The sequence below is a fragment of the Zea mays genome, chromosome 1 (genome assembly GCF_902167145.1).
Source record: "Zea mays cultivar B73 chromosome 1, Zm-B73-REFERENCE-NAM-5.0, whole genome shotgun sequence".
Taxonomy (NCBI): domain Eukaryota; kingdom Viridiplantae; phylum Streptophyta; class Magnoliopsida; order Poales; family Poaceae; genus Zea; species Zea mays.
The window spans coordinates 255,503,275-255,526,952 of record NC_050096.1 but is presented as its reverse complement, the minus strand read 5'-3'; the positions used below and the strand labels follow the sequence as shown (position 1 = coordinate 255,526,952).

The window sequence follows — 23,678 nt, the reverse complement described above, 5'->3', positions numbered from 1 at the left end:
GGCCGGACGGTCCATGATGGCGCAGGGTCGTCTTCTTCTCCTCGTATGACCTAGACGCATCCCGTGGGGGAGAGACTTTAGGGTGCTCCGGGTCAGCAGGTCACCTGGGGCGTCTCCAGATGATGTAGAGTCGCCTCGAAATTAAGAGATCAATTCGAGGAAGAGATCTTGATTGAAGTAGACGAAGTAGATCTTGCCCCTCAGGAGGGGTAAAGATCATAGGGTTGTCCTGGGGTCGGCAGGCCACCCCAGGATGGATCTAGACGACATAGAGTCGAATAGAGTGGAGGTGGATATGCGGAAGGCTACAACTAGAACTACGCTACATCTACTCCTAGGACAGGAAAAGTAAATAAAGTAATTGGTTCGATTGGAATGTGTTCGGGGGTTCTCAATCGACCGTACCCCTTTATATTTATAGGGGAGGAGGTCTAGACCTTTTCCTAAGAGATAGCCAACAACTCCCACGTGATTAGATGGATAACCACGTATGAGATAAGGATAAACACCCAAGTTAATCTAATCTTGAGGCACACGGACTGTCCGGGCCCAAGGGCCGGAACGTCCGCTCAATTTGGATCTCAACATATGCCCTCCTGTCTTTTGGTGGAGCTTGGCAAACCAAAAGCACTAGCGAAAACCTCGAAAACAATTGACTTCATGAGCTACTTTGTTCCCGAAGTAAGGACTCAGCTCGATGCAAGTCATCGGCTCTTGCGATCAGATAATATAAATACTTGATGAAACTTTAATGCATAGAGGCCGTTTCGGATTGCATCCTCTTCGGCCATGTCTACCTGATCAACCTATCAATAGGCAAAAACTTGTGGTGCCCCCCAGCCCAAATAAGCAACCAGATTGGGCCAGTAATACGAATTCATCGCCGCACCACGCCACACATGAGTAGGACAACACATCGGTGATGGATAGAACGGGACGCACCATGCTATCCCCGGAGGAGGATGACTAGGCGATCTTAGTTGTACTACCTTTTGGGTTGTTTTAGTCGACTTTTGCTTTCGCACAAATCACCCTTTTGACTTCGTTGGTTTTATTGGCCGGTTGTGTGGAACGACCTTCTTCATATATTTGGCAAGCAACTGATCAAAAGTAGGGCTGACTCTACTGAGTCGTCCAGACGTCTTACAGTGTTTTGCTTCCTAACACTTGTTTTGGAATGTTGTGGTCCGATGGTCTAAGGTTGCTGCTTCTGACCTTCTGCAGACCGTCTGACCATCATAGCCGGACTATCCACGCCTGTCTCGGACTGTCCGACCTTAGTACCCGGACCGTCCGTCGTACGCAGGACAGGCGACCGTGATCGAGTGTTCGATCGTGCTTGCCCCCCGAACGTCCATCCTACCCTTTGGATGGGGACATAAACTTAGCGCAATGATTAGAAAGGATTCATCGGTCGTACCAGACACTGAGAGCAAAAATGTCTATTGAACTATAAAGCTTGCTCCCATGGACGAACATAATAATAGCCAACTCAATTATGCATAAGTTCGAGTATTGGTTGTACTAAAAAATGAATCTTTTTACTTGAAATTATTCGCCAATATTGATTATGCAGTTTGCAATTAAACAATAACCGAATAGTGATAAGCAAATATTATAAGCATGTTCATCTCATGAATAAACATGACTGAAGCAAATTGTAGCAAGAATCATTACTACCAACAACTGAAATACTTCGGCTTTATGTAAGCAGCAGCATATCACAACTATCCATATGAATAATAATTCAGTTGCACTCCTCCATAATATAAAGACGCATATGGAGCAAAATGATGCCATAAAGGATAACCGAACATACCTTGGGACGACGTATATGGCATAGCTGAAGAATATGGACGATGCAATGACCAGTAGCTTTGTTGAGCTGAGGCAAACCTTTCACCCAAACGTCTTGTACTTGCTTTCTTTCTTGTGTTTGCCTTTGCTCCACTTCTTCCAAAAGCATCATCCTTACCTGGATCTTGAGAACTCTCATTAGATGCCCACGTCATGCCTCCCATCTCCAGCTCTTGTGCACTGAGTTTTTCTAGCCTCTTGTGCCAGATTGATAATCCGAGTGGACTTCTCAGTTGTTTGGGCATATTGGGCTTCTTAAGTTCAGATTTAGTACCTAGACTATCGCTAGCTGATTTCTCTATTGTTTGGGTACTGCTAGCTGAAGTATCTAATACTTCCTCCGGCTCTATAATGCATGAATTTAGATATGAACTTTTGGCTTTTCTATTATCCTTCTTTGCTACATAAATTTGCTTGACCATTCGATCCTTATTTTGAGCTCTAGACCGATTCTTATAAATAAAATGGTCTTTGTTGTATGATCGTTCCTCAAAATTAGAATTGAAATGAGATGAATATTCTATGTTATGTGGTCTAAAATATGAAGAAGAATAAACATTTGAATCATACCAGCCCTAAGATGGATAAGGATGAAAGTACGAAGGAGTTGAACCATATTGCATTGGTATTGGCAGCCCAAAAGGAGGATATGTTGATGATGCATGAAACTCTTCTCCTCCCCAATCTTGATTTCTATATTTACGCTTCAGAAGTGATTTTGATGGCTTCAAAGGGGCTCTAGATGGCTTAGCAATGCCAGTTTTATCAATATCCTTTTCCTTAATTTGCTCATGATATTTAGCCAGAAGTTGCTCAAAAGTAACCTTCGGCCTCTTACCCTTTTGTTTATCATGACCTTCACCTCCAAAACATTTACATTTAAGCATACCTGGTGCACCATGCCCCATGGCGCATCCGGTCTTATTAGCCTTTCTTTTGTCTGGGGTCTTTCGAGTAACCACCCCATGTGTTAGATGTGACGCACGAGGGTCACCAATGATAATATTTTTTCCTTTGCCTTTATCGGCTGAATATGGCTGAACCAAGACTTTCTTGTCTACTGGTCCTAATGTGTCGACAGGGACAGATCGTCTGTCAATCTTCATTTTTTGAAATCTCAATCGGCCTTCATCTACAGCCGATTGTATTTGTTGATGGAAGATATTACAATCATTGGTGTTATGAAGAAAGGAACCATGCCATTTATAATATACACACTTTTTCAATTCCTCTAGCGGAGGAATTGTGTGCGACAATTTAATGTTGCCATTCTTAAAAAGTTCATCAAATATTTTATCACACTTAGCAACATTAAATGTGAACTTAGCTTTCCCTTTTTGTGTCGAATGCAGGGGAGAGCGAGCAGCAGATTTAGCCTTAGGAGGCCAAACAAGCTCAGCGACCTGTATTTTTTCTGGCTTTACAGGGGCCGAAAGGCATTCGGCCTCATTCACGGGTGATGGCATGCTGCGACTATGGTGCGCTGTAGGTGTGGTGGGGCATGAAGATTGTGCCTGACGCAAAGTGTCCTGTCCCATGTATGTACACCCAGACAGTTCGATCTTGGTCATCGAACGGTCCGCAGAGGGACCAGACGGTCTGGTATTGTATCCAGACCGTCCGGTTGTGCAGGGCTTTGCCTATGAGGCTTGTGGTAGGCTCAGTGAGACTCTGGACTGTCCGACGTAAAGTGTCGGACGGTCCGTTGGAGGGCCGGACGGTCCGTGATCGTGCGCGGACTGTCCGGCCGTGCCCAGAGCCGATCTACCATGCAGTAAGGCTGCTGACAGCATTTTCCCCGGATATGAGTTCATTGACATACCATAATATGGTTGGGACTGAGAAGCCCCATTTGTCGCCGATGTTTTTGACGCAGTTATTTTAGTGTCCAATTTATGTGACAAAAATCAGGTGTATGAGTATTTTCTAATGCATGTGTCATATTCTCTATATCGGCTAATGGCGTGGTGTTACTTACCATGGGGAGTTGATGCAGCAAGGCTGACAATGAATCGTACTTTACTTCCCTCTTTTTGACGACCTTCTGGTGGTGATCTACCTTGAAGTGCGAGAGGAACCACTTTTTCGCCACCTTGCTTATCTGAGCCTGTTGTCGTTGGAATTCCTCGTCCAGCCTTTTCATGTGGTCTTCTAATTTCTCATCCTCATCGGTCGGCGAGTTAGTCAGCCTTGTGTTAATGTCTAGGACGGCATTGTTGTGATCTTTGGTATGGGCCATTGCGACCGATCTGATAGGTCTGATTTAATAGATCTGATCTAATGGATCGGATTTGATAGATCCGATTTTTCGTTCCCCAGCGGAGTCGTCAAAAGTATGTTGGTGCCTATTTGGTCACCAAACACTATAATGAACCGCCTGGCGGTACTTGGCACCTTTAGATGATGTAGGGTCAAATAAAGTGATTATCCTAAATGTGGGGCAACACCTCTATGACGGTCACCACCTATTTGGGACCAAACAGCAATGAACCCTAGGATCTTCTCGTGATGAGCAATACCTTGGGTTCGGCTCTGCGAGGTGAACAGTGGTGGCGATCTGCGAGGGGTCGCCGGGTCGCCTGGCAGTGCTTGCTGCGGGGGCACGGACGATCCGCGGCTCTAGGCCGGACGGTCCGCAACCTAGCGGCAGAAGCGGCGCCTTCACTGCGCGCAGTCCGGACGGTCGCGAGCTCTGGGCCGGACGGTCCGCGATAGCGCAGGGTCGTCTTCTTCTCCTCGTATGACTAGATCTCGTCCCATGGGGGAGAGACCTTAGGGTGCTCTAGCTCAGCAGGTCACCCGGGGCGTCTCTAGATGACGTAGAGTCGCCTAGAAATTAAGAGATCAATTCGAGGAAGAGATCTTGATTGAAGTAGACGAAGTAGATCTTGCCCCTGAGGAGGGGTAAAGATTATAGGGTTGTCCTGGGGTCGGCAGGCCACCCCAGGATGGATCTAGACGACGTAGAGTCGAATAGGGGTGGAGGTGGATATGTGGAAGGCTACAACTAGAACTACGCTACATCTACTCCTAGGACAGGAAAAGTAAATAAAGTAATTGGTTTGATTGGAATGTGTTCGGGGCCTCGGGGGTTCTCAATCGGTTGTACCCCTTTATATTTATAGGGGAGAAGGTCTAGACCTTTTCCTAAGAGATAGACAACAACTTCCACGTGATTAGATGGATAACCGCGCACGAGATAAGGATAAACACCCAAGTTAATCTAATCTCGGGGCACATGGACTGTCCGGACCCAAGGGCCGGACCGTCCGCTCAATTTGGATCTCAACACACTACAAAAAGGTTAAGAACAGCTAGATGACGTGGTGTAAACGTAGATCAATCGTAACACACCGCATCACAACACTAAAGCCAAGCGTTACCGATGGGTCTAGTCGATATCAGCTGGTTTGGGTCGGTATAGACTTATAAACGTCTACCTAGTTAAAAGAAGAAGAAAAAAGACAGACTATCTAAAACTCAATTAGGTTCTGTTTAGGTACTCTAGTATTGACTCTAATCTATATGCATTGAGCTGGATTAAGGTGTAAATTAATTTAAATTATACCTAAATACATATCAATACATATGGATTGTGGTCAATACTAAAGTATCTAATGTAGTCCTTATTTGTATATATATAGACGAAGCTTACAAAAGTGAAGCAAAAGCTGCCAACACGCGTCGAACACATGCATGCAGAGGCCAAAAGTACATGGCATATGCTGATTAGATTAGAGATGGTAATGGGGACCCGATCTGATTCCCAATTCCTCGTGGGGAATTGTTCTATTAGGGCTTGTTTGGTTGGCTCTAGATTGAGGGAAATCAAATCCCCTTCTAGTCAAAATTGAATCGAAGTGGATTTAATACCCTTCAATTCCCTCGAATCCATAACTAACCCAACAAAGTAGATGTGAATGGAGAAGTTTATTCCCCCACGGGGATGTAAACGGGGAACACTCTCTCACCGACGGGTAAACGGGGACGGGAAAGCATTTCTCATACCCATTCTTCGTGGGGACCCGTTAAACTTAAACGTTACGATGTTTTCGTGGACTAGTTAATGACAAAAATAATTAATCACCTTGTCAAACATCACTCATTATACAATTGTGTTCATTTTGATGTACACATAATAATTTTTTACATCTAAAAATATATATATAAGTGACAATATTTTGCATTAATAACAAAGGACATATGTCCTAATTATAATTTAAGCGGGGACGAGACTCCCCGTCGGGGATTTATCCCCATAGAAAACGAGGATGAGAAAGTAATGTCCGCAAGCGTTCGTGGAATCCCCGCGAGAATAAATTTTCGTTGTTGGGACGAGGATGGGAAGCTATTCCCCAACATAAAATTCTCCATTGGCATCGCTAATGCTGATAATGAATCCACCATGCACCCCTGCTAACTATTGTTATATGTGACACGTCCATTCGCACTAGATTCTCTTGGATGGACATACAGTTTATCGGAGAGCAAATGAAGAATGCAGAGACAACGCTTTGTTTCTGATTTAGGCCTCCAGTACCTCTTCTATCCCACATCATATCTAATCTACTATTTCAAACTCAACCGTTTAAACAATGTTATATATGGTGCAAAACGGCCATATCAATGATATGCTAGTGGTGTTTGTTCGGGATTTCCAAGTAAGAAAACACAGATTCATCCTTGGCATTGGTTTATGAAAATGGCTCATAAGTCAGTTCATAAAAAATATTACGGAGAATGAATGTCACGTATGCAAAAACATTATTCAAACAAAAGAAATTGCATGCAAGGCTCTTATTTAAATACTACTCCCTCCATCCAAAAATATAATTCAAGAATCTAGGTGATACTTATCTACTACTACGCATTGTGGAAGGATAGCAGGTGGGCTTGGGGAGAGATGTAGTATATATTTTTCATGTCATAGATGTAGACATAAACACACATGTGATGTAGCGGTAGCTACTGCTCGCATGTATTCTGGGTATTACATAGAAGCATGACATATAATTATGTTTTGCATATGTACCATGGATTCTGGGTATTACACAAATCTCCTAGTTGATGGTATTGAAGAATCTCAAGCAACTCGTAGTGATGCAAGAATCCAGCATGGTCGTGCAACATCCAAGAGTTCTCAGGGTAGAAGCAAAATTTTTAGAGATGAGGAGGGCATTCTTCTTGTGTCAGCTTGGCTAAATGTGGGCATGGATCCTATTCAAGGAGTTGATCAAACACATGGCATATTATGAAGAAGGATACATGAATATTTTAATACAAACAAGAAGTTTGACTCAAATCGTTCTGAAGTATCTTTAATGAATCGTTGGTCCGGCATACAACATGATGTGAATCTGTTTTGTGGATGTCTGTCTAGGGTTGAGGCTAGGAATCACAGTGGGTGGTTAATTGATGACAAGGTTTTTATTTCATTGTCAGCAAACTAATTATGTGTTAGGTATGACTATTTGAGAAAACTCCATTTCATATTTTTGGTTTGACATGTGCAGATCGCAAATGCATGTGTAATGTTCAAGGCTGAAGACCCAAAGGATAGTAAGTTTTCATACCTGCATTGGTGGAAAATCTTGAAGGACAAGCCCAAGTGGATGGATAGGCGGAAGGAAATTGGAAGTGCAAAAAAATCAGCCAATAAGAAACAGAAGACAACGACAAATTCTTCTCCAGCATCAATTGCAAATGCAATTGTCGTAGATGCCCCTGTTAGGGGTGCTGATCATGATGAACCATCATGCAGACCAAACGGTAAGAAGGAGAAACAAAAGCTATGACAACGTTCGACCATGGAAGTTGAAGACTATCTGATTGCAAAGAAGAAAGATTCTAACCTCGAAAAGGACTTGAAGAAAGCGAAGAGGTGCAACAAAGCCTTTGCTCTACAGGAAGAAAGGATCAAATTGGACAAAGAAAAGTTTGTGTTCCAAAGATAGCTAGAAGAGGACATAATTATTGGTTTGGACCTTAGCACCATGAACTATAAACAACAGCAGTATTATGAAGATCGTCAGAATGAGATTCTTGCAAGAGGTTTAAATATCTATAATTTTCTAGTTTTAGTTAAGTATGCTTTGTCAACAAACTTGTTTTAGTTCAACATTTCATCTAAGTACCATCTTGTTCAAGTTTCAGTTTGTAATGGTTTAAAGGTCATGAATCCACTTCCATAAGCATGTAATAAATTAATGGCTTTAGAGTCCAAGATGATTTTTTGCTGCTAGATTTCTCTGTTCCCATAATTTTCTTTCTCTTTTGCTTGAGAGGGGACATCGCTACCAGCTTAACTTGATTGCAAGTTGCAGTTCTGCACACTCAAACACTTGCTCAGATCAACACACCTACTGAATTTTTTTCAAGTTTCTTGTAGTGGACTGAATATAGGGACTTCATGGTACTCAACAACTTGTGGACTAAAAACATGCTCTTAAGAACTTGTGTTAACTAGCAGTGTATACATGGTACTGAACACCTTGTGATATGACCACGCCATTAAGCAACATGTTACAACCCCCAAGTCATACTACAACAACTCAAGTACAACCAACATCATCACCAACCCAAGTCTTTGATGGACCAATTACACGTAGCCGAGCTAAAAAGCTACAACAAGAGGTGCACGCGCTACTTTATGAATTTCATTTAAACACTAATGAGAATTTTATGCTACCTAAGTCGTGTATGTTGATATTACTTAGGTTCACCAAAGAGGAAGGACAAAACATATCAAGGGCGAATCAGCAAGAAGAGCTATATCCGAGTCAGTCCAGCGCAATAGAACCGTCCAGAAGAAACAGTCATATCTTTTGATTCCCAAAAGCTATGAAGGCCCATAAGTACTTTTTGGAAAGCTCTTGAAGTCTAGTTTCCAATGCTTCTAAAGCCGACTTAACCACATCTAACAGAAAGGCAGCCGACCTACTTTAGTGCCGACTGGTCAGAAGGTCAACAGTCTGCTTGATGACCAAGTTTTCGTATTAAACTGCATCATTCTACGAAGTTTAATTAAGCATGCTATATATGGTGAGAAAGCTTATCAAGTTAGCTTTCCAATGCAACCAGTCCCACGTCATTTGAAGATTCCTAGAAGAAGTTATTGTCAAAATACTGAAGGCTGCGCAGAAGTCAAACAGCCACACGGAAATCAGCTCTGCAGATCTCCCGAAGAGGCTCCTTCACATTAGCTCGTGAAAATACTGTTGTTTTGTGTTTATACCTCGCTAAGGCTGGTTGTTACTAGTATAAATACCCCCCTATGTCTATGATGTAAGATAGCTTTTGATAATCTAAAACAGAACCCCTTTGTTCAGCTGTGTGCTAACAAATATTGAGAGTGATCTCTACCCCTTTGCTCTTGTGAATTCCTTCGCGGGATTGCAGAAGCGGCGGCTTCATCCGCTCCCAATTGGTGCTCCTACTCCTTTCGAGGTCTCCTCGATTGATTGTAGGTTGTGTTGGTTAGTTCTTTGAGAGTGTGGTTGGGCGAATCCTCGATTCAGGCTGCCGGTTAAAGACGGTGGTTGGCTTCGAGTTTTATTTGTCAGGTTGCACTAGTTATCGCTGCTTGCAGCAAGTTATCTTGGCTTCTTTGAAGCTAGTTATCTGAAGATTGATCCTACGTCGTGAAGATCGGGCATCGTGACGCATCATCTGGTATCAAAGCCTCAGTTGCCACGGTAGGATTCTTTACCCTTAGCTACATATATTTTGTGTTCGTCCTATCCACCAAAAAGCCATAAAATATTTTTTGCCATAGCCCTTTGTTTCAATCTGTTATTCCAGTGAGTTTTGTTAAGTTTCAGTCCTTAGAGTCTTTGTTTAGTTGCTGGTCACTCTATCCTTTGTGTTCCCTTTGAGCCTCTTATATATATCTGAAAATATCCACAAAAAGAGTATTCTGAAAAAAAACCTCATCATTTCCTTCGCGTTAACTTTGATCCTATTTAAGTTATAGCTGCTAGTTGAGTTCTTTGTTAAGTATTATAAAGTGTGCAATATCATATCAGATCTCTGTGTTTAGTTCTATAAAAAAAGTATCAAAAAAAGAGAAGAAAGAAAAGTACCAAAGAAAAGTGTTGAACAAGATTGTGAAAGAAAAGTAGAACAATCAGTTTGTTTATGTGCACAAGTGCTGAAAATTTTATCAAGTTATTCAACCAGTTTGCTATTGTCATTTGGTGCAAAAATTTGGTTGGATCTGATTGCAACACTTGCATTCCAATCATACTCCTTGTCTGCATCAAATCTGAAATTTCTTGCGCGTGTGTTTGATCTATTTACATCACTCGAATCTTGTGGTCAGCACTAGGCAGGGAACTTCTAGTCGGATGGTTATTTAACTTAACAACAACTAGAATTCAGATTGTATCCCTTGTTTATTAATCCCCACCAAGCTCCACATATAAGCCATCGTAATCGGTACTCTGGTCTTGTATTCGCTTAACCACCACTTTTTTGTTACCACCACACATTTTCTTGCAACCCACAGGGAACTCATAAGAGCTTTGGTTGGTAAGAGTGGTGAGGTTGTGAGATTCTATATAGCTTCATCTTCCACCTATATCTGTTGCCTTGTTGCCACTAACTTCGCAGGAAGATGGATCCCAACGTTGAGATTGAAGAATGTGTCACCCTGATACAATTCAATGAGCTCAAACAAAGCATAGAAGCCAAGCAAGATCTGTTGGCACAAGATCTTCAGACACTTATGGCTGAAATCAGAGGTCGTCGTCGACTCCCCGACGGTGTAAGAAACCATGATGAAGATGGGGAAGAAGATGAAGGAAATTATTCTAGAAGAGCAAGTGAACATGGGAGGAGAAATCGAGGTGCTGCATATGGTAGAGGAAGAGGTCGTAATCAAAGAAATAATGACAATGAAGAATCTGAATTTGGGGATGATCAGTCTCAACATCGCTATGGTCGTCGTCATCATAGAGGTGTCAACCAAGAAGAGAGATTTGGGAAACTTAAGTTTACCATGCCAAAATTTGATGGTAGATCTGATCCTGAAGATTATTTCACATGGGAATTGAAGGTGGAGAAAATCTTCCACCTACATAATTATTCAGAGGAGAAGAAACTTGCAATGGCATCTCTTGAGTTTGAAGGATATGCCCTGATTTGGTGGGAGCAACTTCTTCGTGATCGTGAAGAAGATGGAGAGGACCCTATTATTACTTGGCAAGAGATGAAGCGAGAAATGAGAATTCGTTTTGTGCCGAAGCATTATTGGTGTGATCTTTTTGATAAATTGCAGAATTTGAGGCAAGGAAGTTTCTCTGTTGAGGAGTATTATAAGGAGATGGAGAAGGCCATGATTAGAGCCAATGTGTATGAAGACGAAGAGCAAACCATTGCACGTTTCATGGCTGGGTTACATCGCAACATTGAGCGTATTGTTGAGTTTCAGTCGTACCAAAGTCTTATTGATTTGGTACATCAAGCCACCAAAGCTGAACGCCAGCTGCAACAAGATGCTAAGAGCAACAAGCCCTTGTCATATGGTGCACGAACCATGACTAGAGGAAGCAAATCGATCTCAAGGTTTACTGCTGCATCCTCAGCAACAAAAGGTTCAACTGGAGGCTTGCGATCCAATATTCAAGGCAATTCTAGTGGAAAGAACGGTGCTGCTCCAAACACGAGTTATAAACCAGCCGCATCCACTTCAACATCAGTGGGTTCAACAACCAAGAGTAGTGGTATTCAGTGCTTCAAGTGTGGAGGTCGTGGTCATGTCATAAAGGAGTGTCCAAATAATCGTGTGATCCTTGTGACTGATGATGGAGAATATACATCAGCTAGTGAAGAGGAAGCTGAAGCAGGAAATGAAGATGACATTGATAAATCTGAAGAACATACGGGATGTGAATTTGAGCATGGTACTACTCTTGTGGTTACACAAATCTTGAGTGTTCAAATGAAAGAAGCTGAAATTGGACAGCGACATAATCTTTTTCAAACACGAGCAAAAGTGCAAGACAAAGTAGTAAAGGTGATCATTGATGGAGGGAGCTGCCATAATCTTGCAAGTCGTGAGATGGTTGAAAAGCTTGGTTTGAAGTTGCAGTGACACCCTCACCCATATCATGTCCAATGGCTGAATAAATCGGGAGATATCAAGATTGGTTATAAAGTGAAAGTTCCGTTCAAGATTGGAGAGTATGTTGACATAGTGGAGTGTGATGTTGCACCCATGTCTGTGTGTCACATGCTGCTAGGAAGACCTTGGCAATATGACCGATATTCTCAACATTGTGGAAGAACAAATCAATACACGCTAGATCTGAAAGGGAGAAAGTTTGTACTCAAGCCTATGACCCCTCAACAAATCATGGCTGAACACTTACAAAAGAAAACTGAAATTAGTACAGCAAGTAGAGGAGGAGAAGAGCAAAAGAAATTGAGTGCCATCCACAATTCGGTGAGTGAGTGCTACAAGCCAAATTCTAAAGATAAAAAGAAGGAAGAGGGAGAACATCTAGTTATGCTAGCCACAAAATCCGAGCTGAGAGAAGTGAGGAACAACCCATATCAAGTGCTCTTTGTACTTGTGAACAAAGATGTTTTGATTTCTGCTAACGACATAACATCTCTTCCTAGTGTTGTGGCTGATCTTTTGCAGGACGTGAAGACGTGTTTCCACAAGAAACACCGGCTGGACTACCTCCAATTCGAGGGATTGAGCATCAAATCGATCTTATTCCAGGGGCTGCACTTCCTAACCGTCCACCATATCGAACCAATCCTGAAGAAACTAAGGAAATACAAAGGCAAGTACAAGAACTTCTTGATAAAGGTTTTGTTCGTGAAAGCTTAAGCCCTTGTGCTGTTCCTGTGATTTTAGTACCTAGGAAAGATGGATCTTGGAGGATGTGTGTTGATTGTAGAGCTATAAATAATATTACCGTTCGCTATCGCCATCCTATTCCACGGCTAGATGATATGCTTGATGAATTAAGTGGTTCCACAATTTTTACTAAAATTGATTTGAGAAGTGGGTACTATCAAATAAGAATGAAAACTAGAGATGAACGGAAGACTGCATTTAAAACAAAATTTGGGTTGTATGAATGGTTAGTGATGCCCTTTGGGTTGACTAATGCTCCTAGTACTTTTATGAGATTAATGAACCATGTCTTAAGAACTTTCATTGGAAAATTTGTTGTTGTCTACTTCGATGATATTCTAATTTACAGCAAGTCTTTTGATGAACATGTGAAACACATTCGACAAGTTTTAGATGAGCTTAGAAAAGAGAAATTATTTGCTAATCTTGAGAAGTGTAGTTTTTGCACAGACCATGTTGTGTTTCTTGGCTTTGTTGTTTCAGCAAAAGGAATAGAGGTGGATGAATCCAAGGTGAAAGCCATCAAGGATTGGCCAGCTCCAACGAATGTAAGTCAAGTAAGAAGTTTTCATGGTCTTGCTGGTTTTTATAGAAGATTTGTGCGAGATTTCAGTACCATCGCTTCTCCTTTAAATGAATTGACAAAGAAAGGTGTTGAATTTAAATGGGGAAACTCACAAGAAGATGTTTTTCAAGAATTGAAGAAACGTTTGACTGAAGCACCTGTACTTATTCTTCCTGATTTCACTAAAACTTTTGAAGTAGAATGTGATGCTAGTGGGATTGGGATAGGAGGAGTTTTAATGCAACAAGGAAAACCTATAGCATATTTTAGTGAAAAATTGGGAGGTGCTCAATTAAATTATTCTGTGTATGACAAAGAATTGTATGCTTTGGTCCGAGCGCTTGAAACATGGCAGCACTATTTATGGCCAAAAGAGTTTCTTATTCATTCCGATCAGGAAGATTTGAAGTATTTGAAAGGGCAAGCCAAACTAAACCGTCGCCATGCCAAATGGGTTGAGTTTATCGAAACATTTCTATACATTGTGAAATATAAGAAAAGTAAGGACAATGTGGTCGCTGATGCCTTATCTCGAAGGAATGTGTTGTTGAATCAACTAGAGGTAAAAGCTTTGGGTCTTGAAAATTTGAAAGAAATGTATAATGATGATCCTGAATTTTCAGAACCATACATTCATTGTAAAGATGGAAAAGGTTGGAAAAAATATCATATACATGATGGATTTTTTAGAGCTAACAAACTTTGTGTACCAAATTCTTCGGTTAGATTGCTTTTATTGCAGGAGTCACATGGAGGAGGTCTAACAGGTCATTTTGGACAAAAGAAGACTTATGACAAGATCAATAATAATGCATACAAGATAGATCTTCCACCAAGCTATGGCGTGAGCAACACGTTCAATGTTGCTGACCTCTTACCATATACAAGTGAAGACACTTCAGAGTCGAGGACGACTCCTTTTCAAGGGGAGGAGGATGATATGACCACGCCATTAAGCAACATGTTACAATCCCCAAGTCATACTACATCAACTCAAATACAACCAACATCATCACCAACCCAAGTCTTTGATGGACCAATTACACGTAGCCGAGCTAAAAAGCTACAACAAGAGGTGCACGCGCTACTTTATGAATTTCATTTAAACACTAATGAGAATTTTATGCTACCTAAGTCGTGTATGTTGATATTACTTAGGTTCACCAAAGAGGAAGGACAAAACATATCAAGGGCGAATCAGCAAGAAGAGCTATATCCGAGTCAGTCCAGCGCAACAGAACCGTCCAGAAGAAACAGTCATATCTTTTGATTCCCAAAAGCTATGAAGGCCCATAAGTACTTTTTGGAAAGCTCTTGAAGTCTAGTTTCCAATGCTTCTAAAGCCGACTTAACCACATCTACCAGAAAGGCAGCCGACCTACTTTAGTGCCGACTGGTCAGAAGGTCAACAGTCTGCTTGATGACCAAGTTTTCGTATTAAACTGCATCATTCTACGAAGTTTCATTAAGCATGCTATATATGGTGAGAAAGCTTATCAAGTTAGCTTTCCAATGCAATTAGTCCCACGTCATTTGAAGATTCCTAGAAGAAGTTATTGTCAAAATACTGAAGGCTGCGCAGAAGTCAAACAGCCACACGGAAATCAGCTCTACAGATCTCCCGAAGAGGCTCCTTCACATTAGCTCGTGAAAATACTGTTGTTTTGTGTTTATACCTCGGTAAGGCTTGTTGTTACTAGTATAAATACCCCCCTATGTCTATGATGTAAGACAGCTTTTGATAATCTAAAACAGAACCCCTTTGTTCAGCTGTGTGCTAACAAATATTGAGAGTTGTCGGCGTTTCGAGACCGGGGGGTCCCTTGGGCCGACGAGTGAGTGTCGCCGGGTGCCCCAGCCCAGATGGGTCGAGCGCGAGGGCGAGCGCGATGGGGGGAGAGTGAGGCGGCCGGAGACCGGCGTGAGAGAGGTGGGAATCCCGCGGCCTTCGTGTTCGTCCCGCGCCCAGGTCAGGTGCGCTTGCAGTAGGGGGTTACAAGCGTCCACGCGGGAGAGGGAAGCGAGCGGCTCCAAGCGAGCGCCCTGTCTCGTCCTCGTCCCCGCGCGGCCAACCCTCTCTAAGAGGGCCCTGGTCCTTCCTTTTATAGGCGTAAGGAGAGGATCTAGGTGTACAATGGGGGGTGTAGCAGAGTGCTACGTGTCTAGCGGAGGAGAGCTAGCGCCCTAAGTACATGCCGGTGTGGCAGCCGGAGAGATTTTGGCACCCAGCTGGCATGATGTCGTGGCCGTCGGAGGAGCGATGGAGCCTGGCGGAGGGACAGCTGTTGGAGCGGTTGAGTCCTTGCTGACGTCCTCTTGCTTCCGTAAGGGGGCTGAGAGCCACCGTCGTCATAGAGTATGCGGGGCGCCATCATTGCCTATCTGGCGGAGCTAGCCAGATGGGACACCGGTCTTGTTCCCTGCGGCCCGAGTCAGCTCGGGGTAGGGTGATGATGGCGCCTCCTGTTGACGTGGCTGGCCTGCGCCCTAGGTTGGGCGATGTGGAGGCTCCTCCGAAGCCGAGGTCGAGTCTGTCTTCCATGGCCGAGGCCGAGTCCGAGCCCCTGGGTCGGGCGAGGCGGAAGTCGTCGGCAGAGGCCGGGGCAGAGTCCGAGCCCTGGGGTCGGGCGAAGCGGAGTTCGTCGTCTTCTGGGGCTGAGCCCGAGTCCGAGCCCTAGGTCGGGCGGAGCGGAGTTCGCCGTCTTCCGGGACTTAGCCCGAGTCCGAGCCCTAGGTCGGGCAGAGCGGAGTTCGCCGTCTTCCGGGACTTAGCCCGAGTCCGAGCCCTGGGTCAGGCGGAGCGGAGTTCGCCGTCTTCCGGGACTTAGCCCGAGTCCGAGCCCTGGGTCAGGCGGAGCGGAGTTCGCCGTCTTCCGAGACTTAGCCCGAGTCCGAGCCTTGGGTCAGGCGGAGCGGAGTTTCCTATGGTGCCTTTGGCAGGGCCTGACTGCCTGTCAGTCTCACTCTGTCAAGTGGCACTGCAGTCGGAGTGGCGCAGGCGGCGCTGTCCTTCTGTCAGGCCGGTCAGTGGAGCGGCGAAGTGACGGCGGTCACTTCGGCTCTGCCGGGGGGCGCGCGTCAGGATAAAGGTGTCAGGCCACCTTTGTATTAAATACTCCTACGATTTGGTCGGTCGGTGCGGCGATTTAGTCAGGGTTGCTTCTTAGCGAAGGCAGGGCCTTGGGCGAGCCGGAAATATGTTCGCCGTCGGAGGGGGGCCTCGGGCGAGACGGAAATCCTCTGGGTCGGCTGCCCTTGTCCGAGGCTAGGCTCGGGCGAGGCATGATCGAGTCGCTCGAATGGACTGATCCCTGACTTAATCGCACCCATCAGACCTTAGCAGCTTTATGCTGATGGGGGTTACCAGCTGAGAATTAGGAGTAATGAGGGTAGCCCTAATTATGGTCCCCGACAAGAGTGATCTCTACCCCTTTGCTCTTGTGAATTCCTTCGCGGGATTGCAGAAGCGGCGGCTTCATCCGCTCCCAATTGGTGCTCCTACTCCTTTCGAGGTCTCCTCGATTGATTGTAGGCTGTGTTGGTTGGTTCTTTGAGAGTGTGGTTGGGCGAATCCTCGATTCAGGCTGCCGGTTAAAGACGGTGGTTGGCTTCGAGTTTTATTTGTCAGGTTGCACTAGTTATCGCTGCTTGCAGCAAGTTATCTTGGCTTCTTTGAAGCTAGTTATCTGAAGATTGATCCTACGTCGTGAAGATCGGGCATCGTGACGCATCACCTTGTGTATACACGGCAGCTATTACTGGAGTGGTAATTTTTAGCTTCCAGACGTCCGATTCACGATAACACCGTACACCACCTAGCTGTCGCAATAGTGCGGCAATCTTCAGGTTGCAGGCGTCAAGTCCTCCCGACGATGGGTTCAGTTTGTAGGTGTCGAGTCCTCCCTAGTCCTAAATTAATTGGTCGAAAGAAACTTACGAAGCAAGCCTAGTCGTCTGAATTCTAATTAAAGACAGAACTTTTTTCCTAAACAACTCAGGCGATAGGCTGATCCACTCCCCGTTTGGCATGTATGACCTAGTCACCTAGATAGCCCAAATCATGCACACACTTAACCCCTACAACAAACAAAGATGTGATCTACGAACTAGTCTCCAGGTTGTTGAAGTCCGATTCTTTAGGTTGTTGAAGTCCAATACTTCAGGTTGATGGTCCAGTGTTGAGCGGCAACAGAACATCCTAGTACACCAAGGCGCGACGGTGGAGATTGGCTTTCTGATTCCTAGCATGGACTATCGTCATGCAGATCAGATCGACCATGCACACAGTCCTGGCAGTCTGGCACTCAAACATGCAGCGATGGAGTGTGCAATGGAAAAAGTCGTCATGCATATTCAAACCTGAAAAAAACTGAGTCAACCCTTCGTTTACATAGTCTGTTGGTAGCCAAGCCTTGTAGGAAGCTATCTATGTTATAAAGTGCTCTCTAAACGTTATATCTAGATAGGATTTATATAGAAGCTCTTGGAGCTGCTCTAATAGCGCCATCGTCCTCCACATGAATCGGACAATCACGGTAGCTAACTGCATGACACGTGGATCGCTCTCCAGAGGAGTCCTGACCTCAGTCGGGTGGAGGGCTGGTGTGTGTGGCGACTAGATCCTCACTTCTAGGGTGGATGAGTTTGGGTCGTTTGTTGGGTGGGGCGGTGCGGTGCCATGAATATAAAGGAGACCGAACACAAGCAAGTGGCACCTCACTTCCTCTCCCTCCCTCACTCAGCCAAAGCTGACTGGAGCCTATAAGCGAAGCGCCAGAAGAGCTCTTCCCGATAGCCATGGCCAAGCCCCCGCTTCAAACGGCCGCGATCATCCTCCTCGTGCTCCTCGCGGCCGCATCGTGCCTCCACACCGTCGATGCCGCCGCTTTAGGTACGTGCGTACATACTACTACTACATGCGAGCGACGCCCTTAGCGTGTTCGCCGTCCGTCTCGATCCCGTGCATGACTGCTGGTGACCGCGCGCTAACGCTGGCGCTCGCGCGCATATGCATGTTGCAGGGTTCTGCTGGGGCAAGTGCAGCGTTCGGTGCGCGGGGGCGACCGCGCGGCAGGCGCGAGCCGCGTGCATGAGCTCTTGCGGCCTCTGCTGCGAGGCATGCAACTGCGTGCCACGCGACATCCATGACTGCCCCTGCTACCGCAACATGCTCACCGCCGGCCCCAAGAAGAGGCCCAAGTGCCCCTGAGACTGAGACTGCGAGGCTGACTCACATGGCGGCATCAATGGGACTGCGACTGTTGCCTGCAACTGCGATTCAATCCATGCTGAGCCAGACAACCTGTTATGTTATGGATCCAGATATCTATATGGTTGTTAGATTTTTTTTGTTATTTTGTTGTTAGATTTTTGGTTTTCTTTGTTCGGTAGTGAATAAGTAGAATGCAGGATCTACTATGCATATTTGTATTTTGTTTTTAGCATTGAGCTAGTTAAGATTTTAAAAAAAATCGAATTTGTTCTATATTTTTTAAATGGTAGAAATAAAATTTGAACATTGATTCAGAATTGAATGTTTTTTCACCATTTTTGTTGTAAGAAGCAAATAATACATAAAAAACAAAACAATTATTCTTATTTTAATATGTGGTTAGCAATATAATTAAAGGTTAACCCTAAATTATTTGTATATCTATTTTAGAATATTTAAATTGTATTATAATTCAGGTGTTTAGGATAGTGGTGTATCTAGAAACATATCAAAGAAGAGGCTGAATCATAGGTTGGAAAGACTGAAGGTGGTTGCAATGCGAACGAACAGAGCACTATGTAGAGGATGCGTGAATTGCAAACTTGGGTGGGTTGTTACATGTCGTTCGCATGGTGATGGCCTGATGGGACTTTTTTGTATGACTATACTAAAATTACTATAGGGTACTAAAAGCATCTCTAACAGTACACTCATGACCTAAGAATCGCTCCCACCGTCCGTATAGCGCGCGAAAAATACTGTGACTTGTGACGGAGACGACGGTCTCGATGAGGCCTCGCATAATTAAAATATTGTTTTGCTATTTTTAAAATCCAGTTTATGTTTTCTGGAAAATATTAATAAAGGGGTTTTATTACCCAATCGCCAGTGAAAATCGATTTCTATGGCGGTTGTCTTAAGTGAACCGCTAGTGAAAATTGATTTTCACTGTCAGTTTTTATTTATCCGCATGTAAAAAATTCAATTTTTACTAGCCTCTAGCCGCGTCGGTTCCAAAAAACACCGGTAAAAATATATTTGCAACCGCCTGTATAGTGCTTTTATGTACTAGTATATAGTAAGATTTCAACTTTTATTTACATCGTTACAGTCAAGCATATTCTCTCCACTCTCTCAATTACACGTTATTAATAAATACTCGAGTGTTACTCAGTGTCTTAAAATATACTTGACCTGTCCATTGCTTGAAACTTTAATGGGTCAAAATCCTCAGGTAGAGATGGCAACAGGCACAAATCAGATGGATACTGCAAACTCAAGCTACGGAAATAGAATATGCCCGCTAAGAAACCTGCTAAGAATATTCTCAGGTAATACAAATTTGCCCGCTTAGGGTCTTTTTGACAACAATGTTTTTCAAAACAATAGTTTTACAATACTATACTTTGCAATTGTCATGACAATACCACGATTTTGTTCAACTTCAAAAATATTATGAGTTTAAGAAACATTGTTTGCATACAACATTATAAATCATAGTATTTGATAAAAGTTAGCTTGTTACGAAAACTTTAGTTTGGAGTGGAGTTTATGATACCTTCGTCCAGTAGGCAGCATTGGTTAGCCGATTCGGGTGGATGCCACTAGTGTCTCTGGTTACCTTCGTCGTCGCTGCTGGTAACATGTTCTCTGAATCTACCTCAGACTACTAGTACTAGCTGGTTTGCTGACTAATTTGCCACATCTTACCTAACTTTTCTATCTAAGGTTAGTTATTCAATTCGAAAGACTAACATTATGCAAAGTGTGGTACAATTAGCCACAAACCAAACAGGCGTTTAATTTGCAGAGAGGAAGGCAAGGTAAGGCTGTACGAGAACCGTGCCACATGTTCGCTGTTCTCAACTTTCCCCCCACTAATAACGTTGCTTTACTCACAAGTGTTGGTTTCTGGATTTCATTCAGCACGCCCGCTCTGCCTGAATGCAAATGGGCCTCGGAATGCCTGTTCGCCGAGCGGAATCAGTCAGCGGTTGAGGGAGGCTGCAGCTACCTGTAAACCCCCGGCAATTAATCGAAGGCGATAGGTTAAAACGTCCGCACGTCGGCCTGTAATTATTGCTACAGAGAATGGACCAATGGCGGACGAGATCACTCCATGACTTACTCCATCAAACTATTTCGCAGGCTCGTTAGACCACATAAACATGCTAATCTGTCAAATGTTTAGTAACCGACTAAACTTGGGAAGGGATCCAAACAAAATCTTATTAGTTCAACGGACGGAATCATGCATTACATAGAGAGATATGGACACAAACTTAGGGCTAGTTTGGGAACCCCAATTTTTCAAGGGATTTTTATTTTCTCATGGGAAATTAGTTCATTTTCCTAAAGGAAAATAAAAATCTCTTGGGAAATTGGGATTCTCAAACTAGCCATTAGTTGAACATTGTTTGAATATTCTCGTATTTACCTCAATCTATATGTATTAAGGTAAATTCGAGTGAAATTTAAACTAATTTATAACTTAATCTACTTTAATATGTATGGATTGACTAGGTGAGTGCCCGTGCGTTGCAACAGTAATATATAATACCACGATAACTTATATACAAAATATGTGTTATACTCTTATGAGAAAAGATTTCATAATATATTTGTGATCCTGGCCATATATAAATTTTGTTATTTTAATCTAGTTGTTTCAGCATTATATTGCAACCATTAGTATCATGCAGACTTTGATATATGTCACTATTTGCATGGTCCCATCATTGGAGAGCACGTCCTACACCTGCCAGAAGAAGTTCCATCATACATTGTCAGTCATCAGGCATGCATCACCATAGTCCATACGCGCTTGCTTAAACAAAAAGGCAAGTGTGTGTTTACGAAGAGAATTAAAGGCAGGTCGGCACAAAAGCTACCCTGACGGTGGCGAGGATGATGAATTGGTCATTGATGTCGGTCCTCCTTTGCGTCACCTCTGGCGCCGAGATGACGCCACAATCCTTGATCGCGCGCGACATGGTGAGTACCGAAGACTCTTGGCTAGGCTGTCAGACGAAGTACACCTCGGGCTCATCAGTGAGGTAGTACACCTGGCCGTTGCACCATCGGATACGCTACTCCTCTACATACATCATGTTCGAGGACACTCACACAACGTCAATAACGGCCGTCGTCCCAGCGCACAAGAATTCATGGCTGGTCAGTAGCGACTTACGTGGTAGGTTGGGCTTCAGGTGGACAATGCGCTGGATGACATGTTGGCGTCGTCGTCAGATGCGGTGCCCAGAACAACCCGAGAGTCGCCGACGTTGGCGACGATCATGAGGTCCCCTTCTTGACGATGGACAGCGCGGTGCAGTTGCTCTGGACCACTGAAAAGGAAATGGGCTTAATCATTTCCTATAATCGATTTTGGTGTTTGACGTCCATCACAAACCACGTGGCCTAACTAGTTTGTCTAGTCATCATTTATCTCAGGTGCATAAAGTTCAACACAAACCAAGAAAGAAGCTAAGTTGGGGAATCAACAAAGTATGGAGCAAAGACATGAAATGGCGCTGCCTGTGGCGCACCAGACAGTGTCCGGTGCCCCAGGCCGAGCACCAAGCAAACTGCTCACTCTTGGGTTTTTCCTAGGGATACTCCGCAATAATTCACCGTACTGTCCAGTGTGCACCGGATATGTCCGGTGAGCCAACGGAGCAACGGTAACCTGCGCCAACGGTCGACTGCAAAAGATGAACAGTACATGCCAGAAGTCAGAGCTGAGAAGTCAAAACATGTCTGGTGTGCTACCGGACTGTCCGGTGCAACTACGAGACAAAGAACTTCAATGGTCAACCACTCCAAACCCCAACGGGCAGCTGACGTGGCACGCACCAGACATTGAACAATGTCCTGTCCGGTGCACCACCGGACTGTCTGGTGTGCCCATCGACAGCAAACTCGGCCAACGGCTAGGAAGTGGTTGGAGGCTATAAATACCCCCCAACCACCTCCATTCAAGCCATCCAAGTTTTCTGAACTTCACATTCAATCCAAGAGCAATAGCATTCACTCTAAGACACATTCCCAAGATCAAATCCTCTCCAAGCCTCCAAATCAACTCAATTCCTTAGTGACTTGAGAGAGGGTGTTTTGTGTTCTTTTGTTGCTCTTGTTGCTTGGATTGCTTTCTCCTTTCTTATTCTCATTCTCTAAGTTGGAATGTCTATGATGGGGGAGTTGAAATGTTTTCTTGGATTTCAAGTCAAGCAACTCCAAGAGGGCACCTTCATTAGCCAAACTAAGTACATTCAAGACATACTTAAGAAGTTTGGAATGAAGAATGCCAAACCCATCAAGACACCCATGGGAACAAATGGGCATCTCGACCTCGACACGGGAGGTAAATCCGTAGATTAAAAGGTATACCGGATAATGATAGGTTCTTTACTCTACTTATGTACTTCACGACCAGACATAATGCTTTCTTTATGCATGTGTGCAAGGTTCCAGGCAAATCCTAAAGAAGTTCACCTTAGGATCGTGAAAAGAGTCATGAGATATTTAGTTTACACTCCTAAGTTGGCCTATGGTACCCCAAGGGATCTACCTTTGATTTAATTGGGTATTCCGATGTCGATTATGTCGGATGTAAAATAGACAGGAAGAGCACATCGGGGACTTGTCAGTTCTGGGAAGATCTCTGGTGTTTTGGCCTTCAAAGAAACAAAACTCAGTAGCTCTATCCACCGCCAAAGCTAAATATATTGTTGCAGGCCATTGTTGTGCACAATTACTTTGGATGAGGCAAACTCTTAGGGACTATGGCTACAAGTTGAGAAAAGTCCCTCTCCTATGTGACAATGAGAGTGCAATCCGCATGGCGGATAATCCCGTTGAACACAGCCGCACTAAGCACATAGACATCTTGTATCACGTTTTTAGAGATCACCAACAAAAGAGGGATATCAAAATTGCTTATGTTAGCACCCACAACCAATTAGCCGATATCTTTACCAAGCCATTAGATGAAAAGACTTTTAGCAAACTTAGGTATGACCTAAATATACTTGATTCTTTGAACTTTGATTGAAACATTGCACACATTGCTCATTTGTATATACCTTTGATTATGTCTCTTTCATTTTGGTACAAATGCATATTTCTTATTCTTCTTGTGCCAAGGCTAAGACTAATGTATTGTTATGAGTATC

The 23,678-nt window shown here is 43.8% G+C and overlaps 1 protein-coding gene and 1 pseudogene across 1 annotated transcript; both read left to right on the top strand.

Annotated features, from left to right (window-relative positions):
- Window positions 1-6,890: 6,890 nt before the first annotated feature.
- Window positions 6,891-7,575, top strand: LOC103643679 (uncharacterized; annotated as a pseudogene).
- Window positions 7,576-18,010: 10,435 nt separating this feature from the next.
- On the top strand, window positions 18,011-18,695 carry LOC103643678 (peamaclein). The gene is made up of 2 exons (XM_008666862.2): window positions 18,011-18,183; window positions 18,314-18,695. Exons 1-2 carry the CDS (start codon window positions 18,090-18,092, stop codon window positions 18,499-18,501), a joined length of 282 nt encoding a protein of 93 aa, XP_008665084.2. The 5' UTR covers window positions 18,011-18,089; the 3' UTR covers window positions 18,502-18,695.
- Window positions 18,696-23,678: the final 4,983 nt, after the last annotated feature.